This window comes from Melitaea cinxia, chromosome 2, assembly GCF_905220565.1.
Source record: "Melitaea cinxia chromosome 2, ilMelCinx1.1, whole genome shotgun sequence".
In the NCBI taxonomy this organism is placed as follows: Eukaryota; Metazoa; Arthropoda; class Insecta; order Lepidoptera; family Nymphalidae; genus Melitaea; species Melitaea cinxia.
The window spans coordinates 8,976,230-9,002,863 of record NC_059395.1 but is presented as its reverse complement, the minus strand read 5'-3'; the positions used below and the strand labels follow the sequence as shown (position 1 = coordinate 9,002,863).

Sequence of the window (26,634 nt, the reverse complement as noted above, 5' to 3'; positions counted from 1 at the left end):
GGGTACTCTATCGTTCCATCTATAAAAGCCCGTGGTGAGTGGTCATTGCAAACGATCTTTCGACGTCATAGATGACGTCATTGTTTGCGAACAAATCGTACCCCTTTTGCCCACAAAATATAGATGGGTCAGACTTGGCTTTCATCAAAACGTGGTGGAAATAAAAAAAAAACAGCTGTCAATGTCAAATTGTGAATATTTTCTCTCATTCGATTCGGCAAAAACACAACGAGGAATTCCCGGGAATCCATGTTGAATTAAATTTTACTCCAATCCATGCGAAATATTCAGTCACAACCCCCACAGCTGCATATTTTGCAATGCCACCATATTGCGAGCACACAGTTGACACCTGACAAAATTCGCCCACAACGCTCGTAGCATTTTTTACGTTAGTGGAACCGGAGGTCGGAACTCGGAACGGCAATTACTGCGGTCGTGATCGATGGCGTTGTGGGTTTTAGGTGAAACGTGCCCATAAATATTCATTAGAAACTAGGATGAAGTATGATTAGAAAACATGTCAATATGATGTCAATGTCACTTTAACTTAACAAAACACATTGAATTGTTTTAATCAATTCATTTTCTCTCAAAATAATTTGATTCGTTAAAAATAAATTATATTTGGGCAACTTTAAAACAGTTTTCTTATCTACATGATTTGTATATAACCTCTGAGTAACCAACTACAATGGATGTCGGCGAACTTCTTTCTTTTAAAGTATGTATAAAAACCAAGGATTAAAAAGAAGTGTGGTGAATAAAATGAATAAAGTGTTTCTATTTTAGCCCACGCCTACACCGAAACGACCTAATGAAGACGAATTGGAAGATTCTGACGATGAAACCACTCGGCCTACTAAAACGCGACGCGTTAACAAATCTGCAGCAGAACGTTTTGCTACTAATAGAGTTCTTCCAAAGGAACCAACCATTACAGACAAAGAAAGAGAAGATATCCTTAAATTTGTTGAAACCGAAGCGACTGAAGTATTTTAATTTTTTTTATTTTAATTTGTTTAATATTTGATTAATAGATGTGCAGTGAAACAGTGATGTGGTTTACAATAAATACATAATACAATACAATCTCCTAGAATAATATATATATATATATGAATGTTTGTCTGTATTTCCTTCATAGAATCGTAAACTATGCATTGCACAGCAAAGTGTTGTGCATGAGCCCACAAAGATTTCTGAGTTGGCACGACTAAAAAAAAGTGTGTGCGTACAAAGTACATGTCAGAAGTGAAACTTCTTTGGCAAACTAATTTTTAATTGACATAGACAAAAACGTTACCGTTTCATCAAAACCCTGCCGTTTCATCCGTAAAAATTTTGCCCTCATGCGCCGAAAGAAGTTTTACTTCAAAAAAGCGTAGCTATGCGCGCAGGCTACAGACAGTAGAGTTATAAAAAAGTTTGGAATATATAGATATCCATAATAATACATTCTTAAAAAAAAAAAAAAACAACTGATGTTGACATGACAAAAACAAATAATTGAATTAAATGGAGGTTTTATTGTCACCAAGTACACAGGCTACTAAATTAAGACATATATTAGTATGAACCCATATAGTTGTATTTCTTGATACCAGTTCGAATATTATTTTATAAATAATCTATTTTTATGTTATCTAGGGTGAAGTTTTGGATGAAACAGCTGTAAAGAAATTAGTTCTTAACTTTGAAAAGAAAGCACTTAAGAATAGAGAAATGAGGATTAAGTTTCCAGATCAGCCTGAGAAGTTTATGGAAAGTGAAATTGACTTATTTGAAGCATTACAGGTAAATAAAAATAAATATGTTATTTTATTAACATTTAAGAAAATGTTCTTTTAATTTGGTGTATATTTCATAAGTGAAATAATGAATTTTTACTATTTATGGACTATTAATGTATATAAAGCAGTTGGTCAATTTAAGATAAACAATAATTGTATATTTAAGAGTATTGCAGTGTATGTCTCCTTATCACATTTTTTCTTTTAAATGTTTATTTCAAATTTTGTTTTGTATTTTAGGATTTAAGTGCAGTGGCAACAGTTCCAGATCAGTATCCCTTGTTGGTGGAGTTGAAATGCATCAATTCATTGTTAGAATTACTGTCACATGACAATACTGATGTTTCTACTAAAGTAGTTCATCTTCTACAGGTATGTGCAATCATAATTTATGTAAAATGCTGAAAATGGTCTGTTTAAAAAAAATTCAGTTGGTATAAAATTACTGTTTTATTACAATTTTACAATATTTTAGGAACTGACAGATGTTGATATTTTACACGAGAGTGAGGAAGGTGCTGAGGAGTTAATAAATGCTTTAGCTGAAGCTGAATGTCCCGCGTTGCTACTTCATAATCTGGCTCGTCTAGATGAACAAGTGCCAGATGAGAGGGACGCTGTTCATAATACATTAGGTACAAAAATATCTTTTTATTGACCAACATAAAAATAAGGCTCAGGAAAAAAAGTATTTCCTTTATAGGAATGTCTATCTTATTATACAATAAGATTCTGGCTGCGCTTCAATCTCTGCCTTTACTGAAGTTTAAAAAAAATATTAAGCGAACTTTATGTAGTAAAGCCTATTAAAACATCAATGAATATCTTAATTATGAAAAGGCATGGGATTGAATAAAGCTTGACCAGGCTATGCCTTTGATCTAAATCTGTAAATAAATATAGTTAAATAATTGTGAGCAGGTGACATGTGGTGGTTTCGACACACACGATTGGCTGTCTCGTGTTTGTCCTGATCATTTCATGGTCATACTGTTACTTTTTGTCTTGATCATTTCATGATCATACTGTTACTTTTTGTCTTGTATATGACTTTAAATTTTTAAAAGAGTACCGAGAGTTTTTTCCTCTGCCTTTTTTTCTCTCGGCCTTCACTAGGGACATTAGTTTATCTTATTTATTATAATATTTAATAAAGCCGAGTACATAATAGGAAGGTAATGTCTACCGAGACATTAGAAAATTAAAGTAACTTAATATTTTGATTATTTTGACAAAGTTAAGGTTTCGCATAACACTGGGTGGTGCTGTGTGGCTACGGCACTAAAGAATTTAGCCACCCCCTCTCTTCCCGTGGGTGTCGTAAGAGGCGACTAAGGGATAACAAGGTTCCACAACCACCTTGGAACTTAAGAAGCCGACCGGTGGCGGGATAACCATCTAACTGCTGGCTTTGAAATACACAGGCCGAAGACGGGCAGCAGCGTTTTCGGTGCGACAAAGCCAGTACTGCGGTCACCAACCCGCCTGCCCAGCGTGGTGACTATGGGCAAAACACATGAGTTCACGTTATTTTTGGCGTAAACTTGTGGAGGCCTATGTCCAGCAGTAGACTGTATAGGCTGTAATGATGATAACACTGGGTATATTACCTAAGTTTATAATGTACCCAATGTTAAGATATAAATTTTTATTTTATTGTTTGATTTTTTGCTGCCTTAACTTTCTTTTATTATTTTTATTTTTTTTCTAACTTATTTGTATAGTTATTTCTGTAAATGACATTATTTTGACTTTCGTTAAGTGTGTATATCACCTTATGATGAAATAAATGTTTTCATTTCATTTCACTTCATTTCATTACAATGCCGTAGCCACACAGCTAATATAGTTTATAGTTAGTTTTATTTATTTGAGCAGTAATAAAAATATTATTATAATTATTATTATTTATATAATTATTATTTTTGTATACTTTACAAATAACGTAATTTATTCACAGGTATCATTGAAAATATAACCGAGTTTAGGCCAGAGTTGTGCATAGAAGTGGCAAAACAAGGTTTCATACAATGGATACTTAAGAGATTAAAGGTAAAAAAAAAAATTGAAAGCCTTAATATTTTTAGTTAATTTGCTATTTTTTTGCGCTTTTTATTGCAAATTCCCAGTGATGACTAAATGTTAACTAAAATTTGTGTAATATTGGCTTTAACAATAAATGGTGAAAATAATAACGTATTATAACGTAAAAACTATGTTCTATTTCTTATTAACTTTGTTAAATTGTGACGAAATGTTATGTATGTACTTATGTACGTATGTATATATGTATATGTGTATGCATGTAAGTACGTATGTTATGTATGTATGTAGATATTTTATGTATATATGTGTATGTATCAGGTATGTTTCTTTTTTGTATTTTTTGAGTGGGGAACGAAAATGCTTCATGTTTGCATGCATATTGTGTTATTTACAAATTATACAGATAATTGCGCTGCTGCACCTACCTTTTCAATACATATTTTCCTATTTCTAAAGGTTGTCTGGAAGCGATCACTACTAAGAGATAAGACCGCCTTTGTACATTACTATGTCTATGTGTAAATAACATGTTTTATGTAAAAAAATCCGAGTGGTGTGCAATAAAGTTTATTCTATTCTATTCTAAATTACATAAGTATATAATATAGATCAGAAATCGATTTCAAAAGCCAATAACACATTTCATTGTTTTTGTAGATGAAAGTACCATTTGATGGAAACAAATTGTATGCAACTGAAATACTATCAATACTACTACAAAACACTCCGGAGAATAGAAAGTTGCTTGGAGATCTTGATGGCATTGATGTTCTACTGCAGCAATTAGCTGTAAGTCACCTTTTATAATTTTTTTTAATTACATTTTCTAACTTAATTATATTCAATGACCAATGTTTAATAAAAGAGATTTTTTATGAGAGATTTATAATAATATATTTTTTTTAATTTTATATTTAATTTGGAGTAATTATACATATTTCATTACTTATGGCGCAGTTTTACAAACGTCATGATCCCAGCGGAGCCGAAGAACAAGAAGCAATGGAAAATATGTTCGATAGTCTTTGTTGTGCTTTGATGGAACCTTTGAATAGAGACAGGTTTTTGCGAGGAGAAGGTTTACAACTCATGAACCTTATGCTGAGGTGTGTATATTTATACAGTTTAACATTTTTACTTGTATGTACTAATGCACATTTGAAAATATATTATAATAAAAATATAATTTAAGGGAAAAGAAAATGTCCCGTAATGGTTCATTAAAAGTTTTGGATCATGCTTTGGCGGGGTCCGATGGAAAGGATAATTGTAACAAATTTGTTGACATATTGGGTCTTCGAACCGTGTTTCCTCTCTTTATGAAAACACCAAAAAGGAAAAGATTATTGACTATTGATCAACATGAAGGTATCCTATATTTATAACATGTAATATTAATAGTTATTTTAAATATTAACTTTTTTAATATTCTAAAAAGACTTATTTATTTATTTATTTACACTTTCGCACACTAATACAAGGTTTTAACAGCATAACAAATGAAATATAAAAATAAAATTTGCATCAGCTGCAACAGGCGGCCTTATCGCTAATACAGCGATCTCTTCCAGGCAACCTTTGGGCAGAGGACTAAATAAGAAGTGTGGGATGGGGCGCAAAAATGTTATGTAACATACATATGTACATAGTCACAAACGTACATGTACACCAAATACATTTACTTACATATACATAATACTTACTTACATATACATACATTCAGATATATACATATACATACATACATACATACACATACATATACATACACATACATACACAAATACGTATATATCAATAATAGTAAAAAAAAAAAAAAAAAGTAGACTTCATGTAACTATTATTGTATATTTTTAGAGCATGTTGTGTCCATAATATCATCGATGTTACGCAACTGTCAAGGCAGTCAGAGACAGCGACTGCTGGCTAAATTCACTGAAAACGATCTTGAAAAAGTTGACAGATTGTTGGAATTACACTTTAAATATATGGATAAAGTAGATCGAACAGAGAAAGAAATGGAGGTAAAATAATTATACAAATATGTTCGATGTCTCGTTAATTAAGTATATTTAACAAAATTACACATTTGAAATTAATTTTTTTAGCAAGAAGCTGAAAATCTGGATGATGACGCGCAGTATTTAAAAAGGTTGTCAGGTGGTTTGTTTACGTTGCAGCTCATTGATAGAATCATTTTAGAGGTATTTATGCACCATTTGATTACAGAATATCTTTTATAAAGTAAGGTATTTTACAAATGAAATATATTTTTATTTATATAAAACCTTAGGTTTGCTTGTCTCAGGATACCAATAGGGTTCTGTAATCCTGTTACTAAAATACTTTGTTTATTTATCTATCAGATGGCTCTTAACCTTTATATGTAGTACTAACTGTGCCCGCGACTTCGTCCGCGTGGAATTTAACAAAAAATTTATTGTTCAGTTTGCAGACTTATAAAAAAAAAAAATTCAAAAGTAAAAGTAGCTTTAGTAACTCCTTATTACCTCAACTATCTTCCAGTGAAAGTCCCGTCAAAATTGGTCCAGCCGTTTCAGAGATTAGCCAGAACAAATAGACAATGAATTTTGGTATATGTACCGTGTTTACATTCATATATGTATTTAGTAAAAAACTGTTATTTCAATATTACAAACAGACACTCCAATTTTATTAATTTGTATAGATGTACATTGTGTCAATAGCTGTGACAGTTAAAATAAAAAATATGAATAAAATAAAGTCAAAAAGTAAAATAGCGAATCAAAAGGTCTATATTTTATTGTGTAAAATGACGATCAGGATTGCTTTTGAAGCCTATTGAATAAAGTAATTTTTGATTATGATTTTCACTAGGTGTGTACTGCAGGACCTCCTACTGTAAAACAGCGAGTACAACGGGTGCTCTCCCTACGAGGTGGTTCTTTGAAGATCATTCGCCATGTTATGAGAGGTGAGACTTTGTTATACAAGTTAGCAATGCGGTTTATTCATATACATACATACATACATATAATCACGACTCTTTCCCGTAGGGGTAGGCAGAGTCCACTTCTTTCCACTTGCTACGATCCTAACTTCTTTCGCTTCGACCACTTTCATTATTCCCTTCATAATTGCTCTTCAGTTTAGGGTACTCTTGACCTGGTCTTTTTTCAAGACGTCTCTTATTTGGTCTCGGAACGTCCGCCTAGGTCTACAGCTTCCAACCCTTCCATCCACACTCGCCTTATACACTTTTTTCGTCAATCGTTCTTCACTCATTCTCTCGACATGACCAAACCGTCTGAGCATACCTTCTCAATTTTTGTCACTACATCTTCTTTCAGACCAGAACGTTTCCTTATCTCACTATTTCTTATCCTGTCACTCAGTTTAACTCCTATCATACTTCTTAAAGCTCTCATCTCAACTGTATTTATTCTGCTTTCATGTTTCTTCTGCCATACCCAAATTTCACTTCCGTACATGAGTGTCGGAACCAACACCCTCTCATGCACAGCCAAACGAGCCTTGTTAGACACTTTCCGACTGCTCATAAAGGAGTGCAAAGCTCCATTCGCCCTGTTTCCTGCATTCACTCTTCTTTCAATACCACTCTCACACTTTCCATCTCTTGTAAACTTTGAACAATTATTCTCAATTTATGTATAATATGGGCTTACTAATAGATAATCTATTTGACTAATGGCAAAATTTTGGTTCAAAAAAATTATATATCGACAGAATATGCGGGCAACCTGGGCGACGCCGGGAGCGAAGAGTGGCGCCAGCAGGAGCAACAACACATTCTTCAATTAGTTGATAAATTCTAAATCATTTAGTGGTTATGTTTTTAATAAAACGAAAAATAAACATTAAAATAACTTTATATTATGTGCATCATTACATGAATATATCGGTAACAGTGACAAAGTACATAACAACAAAATTCATAATAGTGCATGAGTAAAATAAAAAGCATACACTGTTTCAATTTTAAAAATTCAAAATGGATAGTCGGTGCTTTCCAAACAATATATCACAAATCCAAGATTATTATTATTATCACTTAAAGTCAAGACTACACTACATATTACACAATCAACAAATTCAATATTATCAATCTATATAATTAATACAATTATATGTGAGAAAAACAAAACAAATTTATAGAGTAATATTATTTGAACATTTTTTACTACCCACAATGAAGACGAAGGTCGGGATGATTTTTCTTAATTAAAAATAGCCCTATTTGTTGAAAAAATGGACTTCAAAACTTTTTGCAAAGGGAATTATTCATTCAAGTGCTCAAAAGATAAAATAGTTTTTTTTTTTTTTAAATTTTCAATTCATATGTAATATTAAATAATATATTTAGTGTCTCGCTTTAGCAGCGGCGCTCGCATGCCTTAGCGGTCGAGCAGAGACCTATTTTCAGGGTTAAATTAAAATTGTAAATAACAGATAAAGGATTTTTTAATTGGAAAATTCCTCCTCTTTAAGCTTTTTTAAAATTCCTTAAATGTTAATTGTTTTGAACTTCTTAACAAAAAACGAAATTCCTTTTTTTGCAACTTAATTTAAATTCGTAATCGATCGAATGAGCTATGGCTCATATTTTAGTAACTTTAGGAGCGTGTAGTTTAAGATTTATCCTATGCTAATGTGGCGCCACCCTAATTTAATGCATTCGACGGACACTTCCTGAAATATAAAGATTATTCTCCTCCCCTCTACCTTCCATAATAAGCAGTTAGCATTCCACCTGATTTGGTCAGTTAGGTACTTAATATTTATTCAGTACCTGTATGGGTCTATTTTAAATGAAAACATTCATGTTGTATTTTTAGGTGATAGGTGTTAACTAATCCACATAAACCTAGCACCGCTTGGTATCATACGTAATACAAGGCTATAAATTAAAATATTTAAAAGTTGAGTTAAATTTAGGTTTCCTTCTGAATAAATAAAGACATTACTTATTGCCATTGATTGTTTAAGTGCAACCACAACTTTTTATTTGATATTTAGTTTGTGAAATAGCCTCAAAAAAAAAAAAAAAAAAACAAAAGACACCGTGGCGTACATGGAGTTATATCAATTTTTTTATAATTTAAAAATATTTCTGTGGTATCCAGGAAAAAGGAGATAAGTCAATAAATAAAACTTTCAAAGTGAGATCTTTGCACCTATTGATTTAAAATATTAATTTGTCTTGTGGACAAAGGAGTTAAGTCACTAATATAATGAACATTAAATTAATTACAATTTTCTAAAAAAGCACACGAGTTGCTTTCTTAATAATTGTCCGTTCTCAAAAGTTCATATATAATGGCACTTATCTCCTGTTTCCTTAACAGAACAGATTTTATATTCTACGATAGAAAATTTGTTAATATACTACCAGGGTTATCCTAAGTTTTTGGGTATTTTAATAACTTTACGTTTGCACCAAATAAGTGTTCTTATTTATCACTTATTTGGTGCAAACGTAAGCATTCTGAACGAAATTGTTAACTTTAAATTAAGCTGGTGACACATATAGCACAGATGTTTGAAATTTTTAGGAACTTTTAATATTAAGGTATGTATAATAGAATAATTGTGCCATCTTTTTGTCAAGTACTTTATTTGTGTCAACAGAGATTATATAATTTCATGTTTTAAAATATGGAGTTTACACAAATCATTCATAAATCGATTATATAGGTTAAAATTGAAAAATTGTATTTATTTAATGTAATTACAAATAAATAATTAGTTTGGCCAAAACAAATCGTTTTCTATTGATATTTATTGAAGCAAACTTCAATAATTGATTAAGGAAGTGAAGTAAAAACCCTTACCATTTATCACATATATGTTATTTGATTGTTTTAATACGGAACTACTTACTTTTACGGAATGCACGTGACCATGGCATCTGCGTCGCTGAAATATATTGAGTTTCAATCAATTCAATATGACAATCTCTGCAAGTGCCATATAATTAAAAATCGTGTTTATTGATTTTATCACAACCATGTTTTAAAACATATTATTTAACATATTATTTTAGTACTTATTAAGTATTTCGTGAGTTTGGGTTTCTAAACTCGAAATGATTTAAATTTCTCCCAACTCTAAGGCATAATAGGTACTAACCAATCAAACAATAGTGCCATAAACTTTTCTAACTAATATTTCAGTCACTAAAAGTCATAAAACTGCATATTTATCACGTTTTATAAGAATGCAATGCTTGTTTGCATATCTCATAGTTCAATATAGGTATCATCACTAATAATAAGTCATTAAAAATATACAATTATTTGTACTAATCAAATGCTGTAGGTATATGAATGTTTATGCATATAAGACAACTTTCCATAAAACAATTATAAACTCGATAACACATAATTACGCTGTCTCTTTTAATATTTGATAATATTTTAATCACATAGTTTTTTTTTTTTTCTAAACCGCAAGATTCGTACAGTTGAATGTACAGCTGGATTTAAACACGTTGCATCGAATTAAACTACATAATATACTACATACTATTTCTAATCTACATACAATAAATCACTCACAGAATCAGTAGGTAACGCTATGTAAGTTCACAACTAAACAAACTACTGCTTCTTTAGACTGTTTTTTTTTTTTTTTTATATAGCTTAGAAATGGTAAGTAATTCAAGTGTTTTAATTTGATGCCTCTTGCTTGTATCCATCCTGTACATATGAAGTCATTCAAATTATCAAATTATTTGAGTCAATTAAACTACACTTGATATGTGTAGTATCAAATATTTTAAAAACACTATTGTACAATTTATTCAAAATGTCCAGATAGGTATGACTTTTGTAATATATTGCTTAATTATGTCGATATCTTAAAGTACTCAGACTACAACCGTCAAACTTTTACAGTAACATGCGTATAATACCATAAAATGACAACACAGTGCTACACTTCTATTGTCTATTCACCGAAAACTCCGAGCGAAGAATAATATGGCTGTCGCTTGGGTGTGTCAGATATTCGGTGTATACTAATTTATATTATAATTTTATAAAACTATATAAGGCGAAACTACTATAACAGTATAAGTACAAGAAGAGGCAAAAGTATATATACTCATAACATGCTCAAAAATGTGTGTTCTGCAAATGTACCATAACATTATTTATCACCATAATATTAAAAAAATGTCAATTTGCAGTGTCCATTACAATTGGCCAATACCTATAAAATGTAAATTATAGACCATAGCATTAAAATATTTTTATTAGCCGAGCCTTACATTGTTTTTATATAATTTTATTTAAGGAAACACGTATTTTTGAGAAGTTAGGCGCATCTATACATTTACTTCTGCTTGTACATAGGCAACACGCGTGAAGAGCTCAAGGCACTGGGGCGAAAGAGGCGGCTAGGGGCAGTCCTTGCTGAGCATCCTTCTGATGGCGTTGGGAATGTCGTCGTTGGTCTTGGAGGTGGTGCTGCTGCCCAGCAGCGTGGGCGCCGCCAGAGAGCCCGTCTGGATCCCGTGCGCGGTCTTCAGCAGGTCGTAGTTTATCTTCTCGGTGACGACCGAATCTTTCCTGCAAAAATATATGACCTTTTTGTAGTAGCACTGTGAAGACTGTTTAGTATTTAGTCATCCAATAAATTCAGCGAAAAAATATCTGTAGTTTCTAAAATAAATCTGAAAATCTTTTATAAAGTAAGTAAAGCTGTTTTAAATAATTAAAAAAATGATCTACTGAGTGGTAAATTTAGCGCGTCTCTAGAATCATCAGATCATTTACTTAAAAAGATCAGAGTTCGGACTGAAACCAGTTAGATTTGTAAAATTATAAGAGCTGCTGGCTTGTTTTGAAAGTTTCTCCTAGCGCTACTACTACAACATGTTGAAAGGACAACATCTATTAGATCAGCTAGTATAAAATAAGAATGCGTACTTGTAGTCGGGATGCGAGGTGACGAAGTCGCGCATCCAGGCGGCCATGGTGTGGAGATCGCCGGCGGCGCGGCGCTGGATGAGCTTGAGGTACTGCTGCACGCTGCAGTGCGTGTCCGCGTCCACGTCCATGCCCGACAGGTACGACTCGATCAGCGGGATCAGCCCCGGGAACGCGCCCTCCTGTCGCACACGAAATACGACGCGTGGTAAATAACTCTCGGATTCTGATTCAATCAAAACAGCACCAGGACGACCGAGCTCCGCATAAATTCTTACACTGCAATATCTTTACACGATATAGTCGAACACGAATCTTTTCCGCAGACTGTTAAAAAAATATATAAAGGGTGTGTGTGATTACGGCAAATCAGAATCCTACGGAACCTTTCCGTTGACGATCTCGTTGACGGTCATCTCGAGGTAGTCGTCCCCCGGCGCGGGCGCGCGCACGTGGCGGCGCCACCAGAAGCGCTGCTCGCCGCACGCGCCGCGCCGCTGCGCGCGCTGCATGTTCTCGTCCACCTGCGGGGCACGCCGCGTCAGCACGGGCTTATATAGCACTGGGACGAGGTTGCTTCAGCGCGATATTTATATTTTATTTTTCTTAAATATATCAATTATTACATATATCAAAATAAAATATTGCCTATCTTGCAAGTTGGATCAAACTGCACACTGTGTGCAAATTTGAGTAAAATTGATTAAGTAGTTTAGGAGTCCATCGCGGACAAACAACGTGACGAGTAATTTTTATATCTATTATAAAATTCTCGTGTCATGGTGTTAAACATTGAACTCCTCCGAAACGGCTCGACCGATTTTAAAAAAATTTTGTGGGCATATCGGGTAGGTCTGAGAATCGGCCAACATCTATTTTTCATACCCCAAAGTTATAAGGGTGGGGGGGGGGGGATTAAGCGGGTTAATAACATATATGGCAAAGAAACGTTTGCGGGGTCAGCTAGTTATTATATATTAAGATATACGAGTTTGTTCGTACTTTTTAGAAAATTCTTTTTAAAGAACATGTCCCGGAAAGTTATACTGGTTTTATCAAAAATCACGGTGAAAAGAGAACAATGATCTTATCATACACGGCCTCTCGTAAGACTTTAGTTATAAAATATTCAATTTTCCTATTAAAAATACCTTACCTTGCTAATCGGCATAACGAAATTGAGATTATACGACAGAATAACTCTGGTCAGCAGCACGACGAAGCACACGTAGGCAGCATTTTCAAAGTCGGTGAGTTGCGCCTCGCACGGACGGAACTCCACGCGCCAACCGATGGGCGAGTTGGGAGGGGGTGGCTTGAAACGCATCGTCTGCCAGTTTGTAGACTGAATATTCTGCATAACAAAAAAAAAATACTATAAAAATTAGCACAAAACACAAAATATATTCGATTCAATAATCATTCTGTCGAATGAAATCCTGTTAATTATTAAATAAAAAATTGAGGAAACAAAAAAATCCTATTCCGCTACTAATAGTAACGCAAAGTAAAGCGAGTATACCTCGAAGTGGTCGGTGTCGTTCTTGTCGTCCTGGTGCACCTTCTCGGAGAACAGTGACACGGTGTCTCGTATGAAGAGGTGCGCCACGTGCAGGGCCAGCGGGTGGTCGATGCCGCCCTCGCGCAGGCGCCGGTAGATCGCCGCGTCGTGCACGATCGGGATGTCGTTGTACCTAACAATTTGTGCTCACTGTGACAAGCTGTCGAATTACGAACCTTTTTTTCTTTTTGAATTAGTTTCAGTGTAACTGAGGTAAGGCACAACAGGAAATATCCTGCTCAAAATCCGGAGCAGCCCGACTGGGGAATACTTTGACCTTACAGAAGATTACAGCTAAATAATACTGCTTTCAAGCTTTGTTGTGTTCCTGTGGTGAGTAAAGTAAACAGAGCTCCTGGGGGGATTGGGGGTAGGGTCGGCAACGCGTTTTCAATGTTTCTATTATTGTAGATGTCTATAAGCTACGGTAATCTCTTACCATCAGGTCTGAAAAAAACTCTGTCAATAGCCCCTCCTTATTTATCTTTTTACTCTCCTCATCTTAGGCTTACATTAAATATAACTTCATGTCATGACATTTCTTCGTGTGTTTACTTTTGTTTGAACGTATTTTTTTTTTCTCTCTTTTTTTTATATATTTTGCTTGTAGTATGTATATATGTATATATATAAGTATATTTATGTATTTATATGCGTATGTTTATTTTGCTTGTATTGTTTTATAGTCTTACCTCAACACTTACTTTTACTATTTTTTTACGCCTTAAGGTTGACTGGTAGATAAGGCTGTACGGCCTTAAGTCCGCCTTTTGCGCAACGTGTTATCTTGATGTGTTGTTATGTTGTTTTTTTTTTTTTTTTGGTGTTGTGTAATAAAGTTTAAATAAATAAATAAGCCTTACGCTTGTTTGCCGAACTAATTTTATAAAAAAGGTGGGGAAAGATGTCAAAATGTATGAAATGTTTGTACGTCAAAATACGCTCAAACAATCAGCAAAAATACGTGAGCAACGTCAGTGGTGTAAATTTATGTATCGTTATGTGGATAAATATTGATACTGACATTCAACCAGTACAAAAAAGAATTTTGGGTCTCTGTGGTGACAGAAGTGAGGCACGACGAGATAATCATATACATGATTATATAGGTACCAGCCCGTTGACGCAGTTTGAACTAGTCTGAGAGAGTAGGGGCGTAATACTTGTATCTTCTAATATATAAAAATCTCGTTTCGCGGTGTTTGTAGTTAAACTCCTCCGAAACGGCTTGACCGATTCTCATGATATTTTGTGTGCATATTGGGTAGGTCTGAGAATCAAACAACATCTATTTTTCATCCCCCTAAATGTTAAGGGAAGTCCACCGCTATTTTTTTTAATTTTTAGATAATTTATTTATTTTTTATTTTATTATGATTTGGCGTTGAAAAAGACATACAACCCTAAATTTTCACCCTTCTACCCCTATTTTTAAATAGCGTTTAGCGGCAAGACAACGTTTGCCGAGTCAGCTAGTTTATATATAAAAATAAGCTCCTAGAGTTTCGTAAAAATAACGCCAGATAAATAACCAAACCGTGCTATTTTGTCCATATAATTATATACCAACTGTTCTACTTCAATTAATCCAAGCATAATGTTGTAGATTGACGCATTCGAACAAAATAACTTCAGATTTTTAATAGTAGTATAGTATTCGTTTGTAAAAAATTACTTCATTTTAGACAGTTCTGGCGTAAAAATTGTGTTACATTAAACTAACGTGTAAATTATAATTTTAGTTTGAGTTATCAATAACAAATCAAACGTCAAGGTTTTCAACGCAAATTGACTCTATTTTATCTGATACTAACTGACCCTGAAGAACTTCGTACCGCCACATTTTTTTCCGTGAATATATCGATTTTTTTTTTTCTTCAACAAACCTTTGTCCTGATAATGATGACCACATAAAAATCAATTATCCAATTTGTTGCACTCGTTCGGAAATCAATGTAATTAGATACAGATATATATTATTTTGCGTGAGGAAAAAAGAACCGATAGCAAAGGTCGGTCAAGGTCAAGTTTAAAAAAAAATTCGATACTATTAAAAAGAGAGTAGAATCATAGATATAGTAAAAAAAGGTAGATAATGCGCGGCCTTTGTTGTTAGTGAAGCCACAAAACTCGGCTCCTTCAAGTAAATACACGCGCTCACGCACACATATGCATCAAACTACGCTCATTTTCGTTAGTATGTCACGAGGCTTCATACAGTAACTTTGCTTATAAAATGCCGTCTTGTGTGATTAAATGGTGCAAAAACAATACCAAAGTAAACAAAAAATCTGAAGGAATATCGTTTCACACGTAAGTACACATAAAACTTTAAATTTATTGTTATTCCAAAATAATATTGAGGTTATTCGGAACTTATAATTTCAATGTCACGAAATGACGTACCACGGGAGTGCTGCCAGTAGTTCTTTTTTTCAATACCCCAAAATGTGGGTAAGTAAATTGTACGCAATCAGAAAAATAATTAAGTAAAAAGTAGACACAGTTATTGTTTTTTTCCCGTGTTATTTTATGTTACATAAATTGAAAATAAAAAAATCAAAATATATTTATGAATTATTAACTCGTTTGTTTTATGTCTTAACTTTTTACAATTTTTGAGTAAACTAGGTACCCATATTTTACTATCAAATTACATGGTTTTAGGTTTCCAATGAATATTTTAATAAGAGGTGAATGGGTAGCGGCTGTAAGACTGAGAAAATGACCACGATTATGCTGGCCATGCGCATAAAGTCAATTTAATACGATTAGTGATTGAAAAATATTTGAACACAAGACTACATCATATTAGTAAAATGCAAACAATGACGATGACTCTGAGTTCTAAGCGACAAAAATTTAAAAAACTTATACAACATAAAGGATTCTAGGTTTAAGAAAAATAGTTAAAAAAAACCGACTGGAAACTGAAAAGAGATAAACAGAGGGGATAGGAAGTGTCCATTCATACAATTATCTTATGAATATATTTTTTTATTATTCTACCGATTTTTTGTTTTATTTTTAGTAAATTTATTTAAAACTATAAACAGGTTTTTATTTTCACATACCCATTTTACCTATATTAAGTTAATTGTTTAATAAAAATTTTAGGGACTTTTTTTAAAAGGTGTCAACACTTCACTCACTCACACATCTTTAAAAAAGTGGCTTCAGTTTTCTGTTCTAGGTGCGTTATCTACCTTTTTTTACTTGATCTATGAGTAGAATAGATATATTATATACTTACTTTTCATGTTCCGGAGAGAGGTAGGAGTCGATGGAGTCGTATCGGGACTTGTGTATGCGGAACTTGTTGTTGTTCAGCGGATCGAGGCCGCGCTCCTCTCGCGTGCGGCAGTCCACGGAGGCCGAGATCACGTTCCAACGGCAGTCCACGTCGGACAGGAAGCCGCGATAGATAGGCGACGCGGCAGACAGCGCCAGCTAACACACATTTATCAATCAGATCTACTACCGACTTTTTAGTGGAATGTTGACCCAATGGTTTGGTGCCCGTTTGGGCCATTAGTCTTTAGTAATGTGCACAGAGCGAATATTAGTGAAGACTAAGACTAATTACCCAAAATTTTATTTTCAGTTCTGACTGTTAGTCCTAGGGTATCGTAACATCTACATCAATTACGTACATTTCATATGTACTTGGGATAAATATTTGTCAAAACACTAGATTTGAACAATATAAATACCATAATGGGACATAAAGGTGCGAGTTGGTCGTAGAGCGTGCGAGCCTCGTTGATGCAGCACGCTTGGAATGTGAGCTGAAGACAGCAGCAGCCCATGCCGAAGCCCATCGCGTCCATGTATATGCAGTCCGGCTGGGCCACTCCGGGCTCTAGCTTGTGAGAGTCGTCCACTGGGATTTTTGTATTCACATCGCGATAAACTAAAAATGAAACGAAATATTATTATTAGCATTTAAAACTTCGCGCATCCAAATTTAAGATTAAGTATTGGAATTAATGTCTTCATTTCGATTAAAAATGCCTGTTTATCGATTTATTTTAGGTATATGATCAGTCTTTACAACTGACATATTATAACATTTAATGCCCAACTAAAATAGACAATCGTAAGTTGTTACTTTACTTGGAATATTAATGGCAACTTTTTCTTGTCTTCTCTGTCGAATGTTCGCAGTCAGAGTCTTAAAACGAGGATGACCAGGGAAAATGCCTTCGTCTGGAAAGTAATGCGACCTTGTCACTCCCCTGTCGGGGGTTGGAGAATATGGTGGACTTGTGAAACCTGGACAGCCGAGCCTATTAATGATAAAACAATATTTTAGCTGACGTCACTATTATTATTAGCTACTATAACCTCTATATATATTTATTTCCTTACCTAGGAAAATTTGTAATGCTCATAATAACTTCACCCTCTTTTAATAGCGTACTGGCTTCGACCCTGCGGTATCTCATATTAGCCTCAACTATGTTAAAATGTGCCAAAAGCCCACCATAAGGCTTTCCTGGAGTACCTTCGACCATATATGCGCCATATTCCGGGCGCCAGAGTGATTTCACATCTATAAAATAAAATAAAAATAATAATAACCTTCGTTTCGCCGACGATATTGTTATCTTTGCGGAGACATTTGACGAGCTAGACCAAATGCTGGGCGGCCTAAACGAGTCCTCTTGATGAATCGGTTTCAGTATGAATTTGGATAAAACGAAAGTTATATTTAACAACCAAGTCATACCGATACCGGTATCGGTCGACGGTATCCTTCTCGAAGTCGTTCAGGATTATGTCTACCCAAGCCACACAATTCTACTAGGCCGAAACAACTCGAGAAGGAAGCTGATAGGAGAATTCGGTTGAGCTGGACGGTGCTTGGCAGGCTTCGTAGTTTTCACTTCGAAGATTCAGCAATGCTTGAAGACAAGAATATAAGCAATGGGTCCTGCCTGTTTTAACAAGTGGTACCGAGACGTGGACACTGACGACGGGACTAGTCCACAAGTTTAAAGTCGCTCAACGTGCAATGGAACGAGCTATGCTTGGGGTCTCTCTAAAAGATAGGATTAGAAATGGTTATATCCGCGAGAGGAGCCGCGACAGGAGTAACTGACATAGCCCACATAATTAGCAAGTTGAAGTGCTGGTGGGCTGGTTACCTGTATCGGGCCGATGGCCGCTAGAGCAGACGTGTCAGACGGCGGTCTCTTTCTGCGAAGAGGTAATGACACAAAAGGAGGCCGCGGAGTGGGTCAGGGAGAACGACGTCTCCGCTGACCCGCTCCGGTGCAGAAGTACGGGAGCAAGAAGAAGACAGTTGCCCACCTCCTCCCCCTCGTAATAGTGGGGTCGCCGCCCAATAGTCGGGGGGACTTCGGCTGGCCGGACGACACGACCCCACATGTCTGAGGGGTGGCCTTATTGTAAGCGAGGCCACCCCACCATTGTTCCGGGGCCCGGAAGTTTCGTCCGGGCCCACCGCCGGGGCAAGGTGGCAAATGCTAACGCGACCCCATCTTGCCCCACTACCCCCTGGCGCCCCCGCGTCGGTGGGTATCCATGATGGATTTTCCCCACGTAAAAAAAATTTGACGTGGAGTGGAGACCGCGTGTTGACAAACGCAGTGTAGGACGCCCTCCGGTCCGCTGATCCGACGATCTGCGTAAAATTGTCGGTGACTGAATGAGGATTGCGGAAGACCGGGATGTTTGGCGCGAACTTGGGGTAGGCCTATGTACAGCAGTGGACTGCGTTAGGCTGAAGTGAATGAATGAATGAATTTTTCAATAACCATTACATGTTTTTTATACAACTAAAGGAATTGTATTCTGTACATGGGAGATATTTTGAAACATGGATCTATCTTTATGAGCCAAAATAAATAATAATTTTATTTGTTCATATTTTTATTCCCGTAGGCCCCGTAGCACGCCAAACTACTACATTGCACCTTTGGATACTTTTTTCTGTTATGATAAACACTTTTAGTTTTGTGATAAGGATGTTCTGAGTGAATCGGACATGTTAACATCTACCAATATATTTGTCAGGCATATTTTTTTTCTATTTAAATAGTTTATATTATTGTGCTTAGATCAATTGCTAATTGTAACAAAGCCGCTGGTAAAAGGTAGTAATCTTTTGAATGATAGCATATTTACAGCGTTCGATAGCACATTTTAAAGAAAAAGGGATGCAATGGAGTAATTACAAATAAATAATAATTTTTCAATTCGATTACTACGTTTAAACAACAAACAAACAAACTTTTCAGCTTTATCATATTCTATAGACTAGCTGTGCTCGCGACTTCGTACTTGTGGAAACTGGAATAGTGACTTTACATGTTCAACGTGATTCTTTAAATTGGCATAACTTTTTTATTTATGAACCGATTAACATGAAACAAACACTAAATGTTAAGCTAAGCTTGTCACAATATATTTATAAAACCCACATCAAAATCGTATGAGCCGTTTTTGAGATTAGCGTGCACAAACGCACAGACAAAAATTCTGACAATCATATTATTTTTTCTTATATATCTTAAATGTACAGAGAGCGACCCGTTACATTTTTATTATTTGTATGATAATAAAACAAAGCCCCCTGCAACTGCCTGTTCGCGATAAACTCAAAAAGTTCTGAACGGATCATGCTATTTCTAATTTATTAGGAAAGTTAATAGTTTGGAAAATTTGCTACAATATGAATTAATTTGAAAATATGAATATGAAATCAAAAAAGTGCGAGGAAATTATTTCTCTTTTAAAGATTTACAACAAAGTTCGCGATAGCATATACATATATCGTAGTATGTTTTTCTCTATTCTAATTTTTAAAACAATGAACACACACTGGTTATTGGAAAACTCTTAAGTCGGATACCTACAGCATTCTCTTATCAAGTTAGATAAGTACATTGGTTATCTTTAAGCATTTCATGCACTTTATGACAATCCTTAACTGCATAAAAGTTAAATGAATATATAGTAAGAGCTATCGCTGAATCACAAAAATGTAGTGTATATCTCACACCGAAGACGAGACTTGCTAGGTGTCGCAAAGAACTTTAAATAAAGCCAGGGTGGGCAGCTAGTAATATTTATATATAACTACTAGCTGTGCCCGCGACTTCTTCCGCTTGGAATTTATCAAAAAAGTTATTTTCAGTTCGCAGGGTTATAAAATAAATAAATTTCTAAAATGAAAGTAGCCTAAGTTACTCCTGATTACATCAGCTATCTGCCAGTGAAAGTCCCGTCAAAATCGGTCCAGCCGTTTCAGAGTTTAGCGGGAACAAACCGACAGACAGACAGTCAGACAAAATTCATAAAAAATGTCATTTTGGTATATGTACCGTGTATCCATATGCATTTAGTAAAAAGCGGTTATTTTAATATTAATAGATAAGTTTATCATTATCGATAATTACAGGTATATCAGATTTATACATTAGGTAAATATTTGTATATACATAATTATATCAATTTATATCAATTGTTTTATATGACATTCTCATCTAATCAAAACTGACGGAATCGTTAGTGTCCATAACATTACAAACACAATGTGATAAAGTATTTATTCAACATGTAACTCAAGATTTCCTTCTTTTTGTGTAAGCTACTCGTTACTCGAGAGTTAAGTCGCTAAAGTTTGTGTAATATTGCATAACTTCGGAATTACGTAATAATCTATATTAATTTACTATTCATCCTAACATTGACTAAGAAATGCTTCATCATCAAAACCTTCATGTAAATTTGATGTGTTGTCATTCCGGAAGTAGGTAGCTACAAGTGGTTAGTTGAATCATTTAAATCATGACTTGCACTTTTCGAAGATTAAATATAATACGTAGGTATATGAGAAAACTTTTAACGTAAAAAATAAACGGATTCTAAATGAAACTCCTGAGCCGTTTATATTTGCATGTAAAGGTTCAAGCTTCGAATAGACATAACTATTAATATTTAGTGGTTACACTTTATCTCGAAGTTTTTACGGGCTTGAGACTACGAAGGTCATTTCTGGCGACTTAGCTAGTTTTTAAAACATTTATTTCGTTGTATAAAATTTCACGGACAGATGGAGAAGGTCGTATTACGAAGTTTCAGTCGGTAAAGGTATTAAAAAGATTTCACGGAGCCGTACAGCCGGTGCGATTTGTTTCTAGTTACAGCATTGCGCGCTGTCGATATTGTACTATTAATAATAAAAATGACCGTGGTTAATTTGTCAGAACAGTAGCGTTTTAATAGTTCAATCGGTATAAAGATAAAAAAGAATGCAGCTACGGAGAAGTGAGGAAAATGTGGATTTTATTATACGGCTTTTTTTGGTGTTCTTAGATAACCCAAAAACCGCAATTTTTTTTTTTGTATTTACGCTTGAGCCTGTTTGAATTTCCACCTGCTGGGCATGAGTCTCTATCCCATATAGGAGAAGGGTCAGAGCTTAATCCACCACGCTGCTCTAAACAATACAGGTTGGCGGATATATTCCCTACTATGAGTAACGATCGCTATCAGGTGTACATGATAACAACTGGGACCAACAGGTTAACGTGCTCTTCGAGACACGGAGGGGAGACCCATACCACTAACAACCAGACTGAAATAAGTATTTTTAAAAACACAAATTTCCACTCAGAGTGGGAATCGAACCAGCGGGCGTCGATCGACCAGCGCGGTCGTCAGTTATTTTGTATTTGGAAAAGCCAAAAGCAGTGTTATAATTTTTGCAGTCTATGTATGCATGTATGTATGTTCATCTGTTCCCTCTACTACCTAAACTACTTGTCTTTTTGAATAAATTGGGTATCATTAGAAGCGTCTTCAATCGTCCGCTGATTATATAGGATAGATGGTGTCACATTATATTGAAAGTTGCACCCCCTAAAGGACATAATGTGACGTACTCATGTTTTTTGTCCGTCGGCTTTTAATTTTTAGCTTCTTGTATTCGAAAAATCTTTTCAGAGATATTTCGATCCATAGTTAATGTTTGTTTTTATGAAGTATGACTTAGGTACGGTCGGAAAATAATTGAAATGGCTCTATGGACATGTAAAGAATTGAAAAATCAATTCCAATCGTAATAAAATATTTAACCTCCAAGGAAGTACAAGGAATGGGATGCTTTAAAGATACACAGCACTCAAGATGCTTATAATATTAGTCTAACGATTTAATTTACGTATGAACTGTTATTGAATCCTTTAAAGATAAAAATAATAATCAAGATCGTTATTGGAGTTTACTGCTTAGAAACAACACAAGGCCCGTAGTGTGATAAAAGTATGTGGAGTGTAATAATTTAAAACAACGCTAAGCAGTTACGCTGGGAGTGAAGTTGTCGACGAGCAGCGCTCTAAGCTGCAGGGCTATTCTGTAAATAACAATTTCGATATCGAGCTTCACCTGAGTGACAGCGCTCACTTCGAAAGCGAACCCACTTCACCTTGGTTTGGAATTCTGTAAACATTCCGTACGCACAAGCGATGTGAAGTGAGTGTCGAATCGAAGAGCGGCAATTTAGAGCTGTGTTTATTTTATCGATATTCTTTTCTTATGACTTTATTTTAGAATATGTGCAATGAAGTCAAGTGTCGAATCAAGTCTCGAATTGTGATGTGTGAAGCGGTAAATCCCCTTACAGAATACCGAATTCATACTATTTAATGTCAACGTTCTCACGCAACAGGGTTCGATTCGTCGCCGCACTCACAAGTGTGGCGCTACGGGACTGTCGAGTTTTAATGAATACGAATTTGATATCTCACCGCGGATTCCGCTGTCGAGACACGAAAATGTTCTTACAGAATAGCACTACTGTTTATGTATCGCTTCACACCCAACTTCACGATATAATAGTACGCTAACATTTTCTGTACCGAAACAAATAGCAAGCGTCAATTCGTTTTCATTTTAGAGATTCACTAAATATTAAATAATTAATTAAATAATTTTATTTTTTAAATATCACGCTAATCGTAGACAAACACTTTTTGTATTTATCGTTTTTTCGAGGTTTTAATTAACGTTGTTTGTAATTTCATTTTTCTAAATTTTGATTAACTTTTTTGTAATTTACGAAATTCTTATATATATGTATTCTTTTAGAACTATGTCAAATTTTCAAGCGGGCCTCTATTTACCACTCTTTTTAAGATATGCATGAAAATCATACTTTCTGGTTCTTCTGTTTCTTTTTCTTGTAGTTGTGGAAGAATCTCGTCCGCTCTCAGGCTCACAGTGGCTCGTTGATTCTTATCATCAAATTTTACTATTATATACTCCACCTAAAAACATATATAATGTATTTCAACTATATACATATCTTATTTAAAGGATATAATAGAAATAATTTTTTATAAAGGATCTGTTGCAATATAAATAGCATATTTATGTATCTCACCTTTTATAACTATAACTGATTATCAGTATAAATTGAATGATATTATATGATATTATTTCATTTACAATAAAAAAAATGCAATAATATTTTAAATATCATAAACTTTCATTACATATAGATAAACCATTGCACAATCCATATCAATAGCAATCCAAAATGATATTTTCTTTCCAACAGTTCTTAACATAGTATGAGTTTGTTGTGATATAGCATAAGTAGTAAATATACATAAAAGTTGAATTACTTAACCAAACATACAATTATCTATATATTTAAATATTCACTTGTCACTACATATCTATCAGTACAATTATATTTAAATATCTTTTCCCTGTACCATACTAGCACCATTTGCTAAACGTAAAAATGCATTATTGTTCATGGTCAAAATCAAGTTATTACTTTATTTTGACAAAGAATTGTTATCATAAAGAAGCATTCAATGTGCAAAGCAAATAGGCAGATAGTTTCAGACAAATAAGTGAAGGCTTACAAGTAAGCTGACAACATTTAAAAAAGTATGATTAGTTAGAAACTTATTGGGACTTGAGTTGCCAAAATTTGATTGACAGAAGACTTCTCTTTTATAGCTTGAAGGTTATATGTAGTTGCAAACTCAACCTTCAGAGATAGAATGATAGGCACTTTTTTCTTATATTGCCACGAGGCAAGGAGTTTTAAGTATGTATGTCATTAGTATGTATTAAATCAATTTGTACCAGCATAAAATGTTAGTTTTTTACAAGAAAGACACACAAGAAAAGAAAGAAACAGAAGAAACAAGAAGATGTATAAGAAATTGTATAAATAAAATATCCAGTAAAGTGTATCATCATCATCATCATTTCAGCCTATTACAGTCCACTGCTGGACATAGGCCTCCAGAAGTTCGTGCCAAAAAAATGGCGTAAACTCATGTGTTTTGCCCATAGTCACCACGCTGGGCAGGCGGGTTGGTGGCAGGGCTGGCTTTGTCGCACCGAAGATGCTGCTGGCCATCTTCGGCCTGTATATTTCAAAGCAAGCAGTTGGATGGTTATCCCACCATAAGTGGGCTTTTTAAGTTCCAAGGTGGTAGTGGAACTGTGTTATCCCTTAGTCGCCTCTTACGACACCCACGGGAAGAGAGAGGGTGGATATATTCTTTACTACCGTAGCCACACAGCAGTATATACTTCAAATATATATATAATAATATAATGTTCTAACAATTAAACAAATAAGATATCTGATCTTTTTCATACTAACTATGTATGTATTTGTATATTTAAAAATTTAGTTTATTTTTATTTATTTCTTTGATTTTTTTTTCTATACAATAAACTTCTAACTAACAAGTTTTAATATAGCAATTTGTTAAGTAATTTATGCAGAAAAATATTTTATTTATTTGTAGATTCCAAGAGCAAGTACAGTTAATGATAAACATTTTTTTTTTGTCTATTTGTAATAAACGCTAATATGTATGAATATTTCTATACCTCATCTCCCCATTTAAGAACATCGCCGGTGCGATCTCGTAGCTTACTGTAGAGATTTATAAACTGCTCGATACCATGGTGCCGCACGTGTTCCGCTAAAGCTTTAGTTTCTTCCCATGAGAGTGGGCTACCTTCTGTTAGCAATCCCATATTAACAACTTGGATAATTCGTGTATTAAAACGTGACTTAAAAACACTTGTAACAAAACCGCAAGTATAACGAAATTTTCTCAAGTTCACACCAATGTTCATTTATTGCATCAACTTTTCTATAATTTTTAAATTGTCTAATGTTAATACGAATATTAGAATTAAGATTTAATATTAAGTTTCTTACGTTTACGTTGCTAAACTAAAACTACATGTCAACAAACTTGTGAATTTAATAAATTCTAATTAAAAATAAAATTATATATTTTAAAACTATAATCAAGCAATTTTGTCGATAACATCAGGGCGAATGATAAAAAGACAACAACTCATTGTCATAATCACTTACTTCATTATCAAAGAGTATATATCATTATTTATACTATTTACTAATGTCAAAAGTCAGTGCTGCCAGCGACAGAACCGAACAATCCACTCGACTAGTATTTAAAAAAAAATTAAGAACCATTTGACAAAAATCGGTAAAAATTCGCGGAAATGAGAAAGCCTTAAAACTTCTTTTAAGGTAAGTAATAAAATATAAAATTATAAATTCATTAGCTAGCACACAGCAGAAAATGTTTCGTAATTATTAAAATTTTAGAGGTATCATTACAGCCTATACAGTCCATTGCTGGACATAGGCCTCCACAAGTTTACGCCAAAAATAACGTGAACTCATGTGTGTTGCCCATAGTCACCACGCTGGGCAGGCGGGTTGGTGACTGCAGGGCTGGCTTTGTCGCACCGAAGACGCTGCTGCCCGTCTTCGGCCTGTGTATTTCAAAGCCAGCAGTTGGATGATTATCCCGCCACCGGTCGGCGTTTTAAGTTCCAAGGTGGTAGTGGAACTGTGTTATACCTTAGTCGCCTCTTACGACACCCACGGGAAGAGATGGGGTGGCTATATTCTTTAGTAACGTAGCCACACAGTACACTTTAGAGGTATATTAATGTTATATATAAGTTTAATAAGACGTTTGCAACTGTAAAGTTATATTGACATTTAAAAATTGCATAATTAAAAATATATTTTCTAGTGATTAAGCTACTTTAAGTAAAAGGAAGCCGCTTTACACGTGTTTGTTTACGGTCATTATAACCTTTTTTTTTATTAATAATAATAATAATAATCATTTATTTCAGAAAAAATCCATAATCAAAATTAAATTAAATTATGTGTTAGTAACAAATACACTTCAAATAAAATAAAACAAAAAGAGGGTTAGTAACAATTACATTATATAAATTAAAC

The 26,634-nt window shown here is 34.4% G+C and overlaps 2 protein-coding genes across 3 annotated transcripts; one reads left to right on the top strand and one right to left on the bottom strand.

Annotated features, from left to right (window-relative positions):
• The first annotated feature begins 541 nt into the window (after positions 1-541).
• On the top strand, positions 542-7,713 carry LOC123664250 (beta-catenin-like protein 1). The gene is made up of 13 exons (XM_045598847.1): positions 542-724; positions 793-993; positions 1,651-1,797; positions 2,034-2,165; positions 2,269-2,428; positions 3,754-3,845; positions 4,497-4,628; positions 4,797-4,945; positions 5,032-5,207; positions 5,697-5,863; positions 5,948-6,043; positions 6,699-6,795; positions 7,569-7,713. The coding sequence occupies exons 1-13, from the start codon at positions 695-697 to the stop codon at positions 7,655-7,657; spliced, it is 1,668 nt and encodes a 555-aa protein (XP_045454803.1). The 5' UTR covers positions 542-694; the 3' UTR covers positions 7,658-7,713.
• A 1,726-nt stretch (positions 7,714-9,439) lies between these two features.
• On the bottom strand, positions 9,440-25,731 carry LOC123664142 (glutamate--cysteine ligase). 2 transcript variants are annotated; one of them, XM_045598746.1, is made up of 11 exons: positions 25,230-25,731; positions 23,521-23,632; positions 17,706-17,889; positions 17,451-17,623; positions 17,048-17,247; positions 16,588-16,784; positions 13,296-13,467; positions 12,930-13,127; positions 12,160-12,297; positions 11,774-11,955; positions 9,440-11,413 (listed from the first exon to the last, which is right to left on the bottom strand). In XM_045598746.1, exons 1-11 carry the CDS (start codon positions 25,479-25,481, stop codon positions 11,242-11,244), a joined length of 1,980 nt encoding a protein of 659 aa, XP_045454702.1. In that variant the 5' UTR covers positions 25,482-25,731; the 3' UTR covers positions 9,440-11,241. The 2 variants fall into 2 exon arrangements, with proteins under 2 accessions (XP_045454702.1, XP_045454710.1); XM_045598754.1 differs by having other exon boundaries at positions 11,774-11,952.
• Positions 25,732-26,634: the final 903 nt, after the last annotated feature.

What these genes read in the sequence shown, in the direction of transcription:
- LOC123664250 (XM_045598847.1), top strand. Translation starts at nt 695, where the DNA reads ATGGATGTCGGCGAACTTCTTTCTTTTAAA. An exon ending in AAGTAGTTCATCTTCTACAG is followed by an intron (nt 2,166 to 2,268) that starts GTATGTGCAATC and finishes ACAATATTTTAG; the next exon opens with GAACTGACAGATGTTGATAT. An exon ending in TTGATAGAATCATTTTAGAG is followed by an intron (nt 6,044 to 6,698) that starts GTATTTATGCAC and finishes GATTTTCACTAG; the next exon opens with GTGTGTACTGCAGGACCTCC.
- LOC123664142 (XM_045598746.1), bottom strand. Translation starts at nt 25,481, where the DNA reads ATGAACATTGGTGTGAACTTGAGAAAATTTCGTTATACTTGCGGTTTT. An exon ending in TTCTTAAATGGGGAGATGAG is followed by an intron (nt 23,633 to 25,229) that starts GTATAGAAATAT and finishes ATATGTTTTTAG; the next exon opens with GTGGAGTATATAATAGTAAA. An exon ending in ACGACACCGACCACTTCGAG is followed by an intron (nt 13,128 to 13,295) that starts GTATACTCGCTT and finishes TTTGTTATGCAG; the next exon opens with AATATTCAGTCTACAAACTG.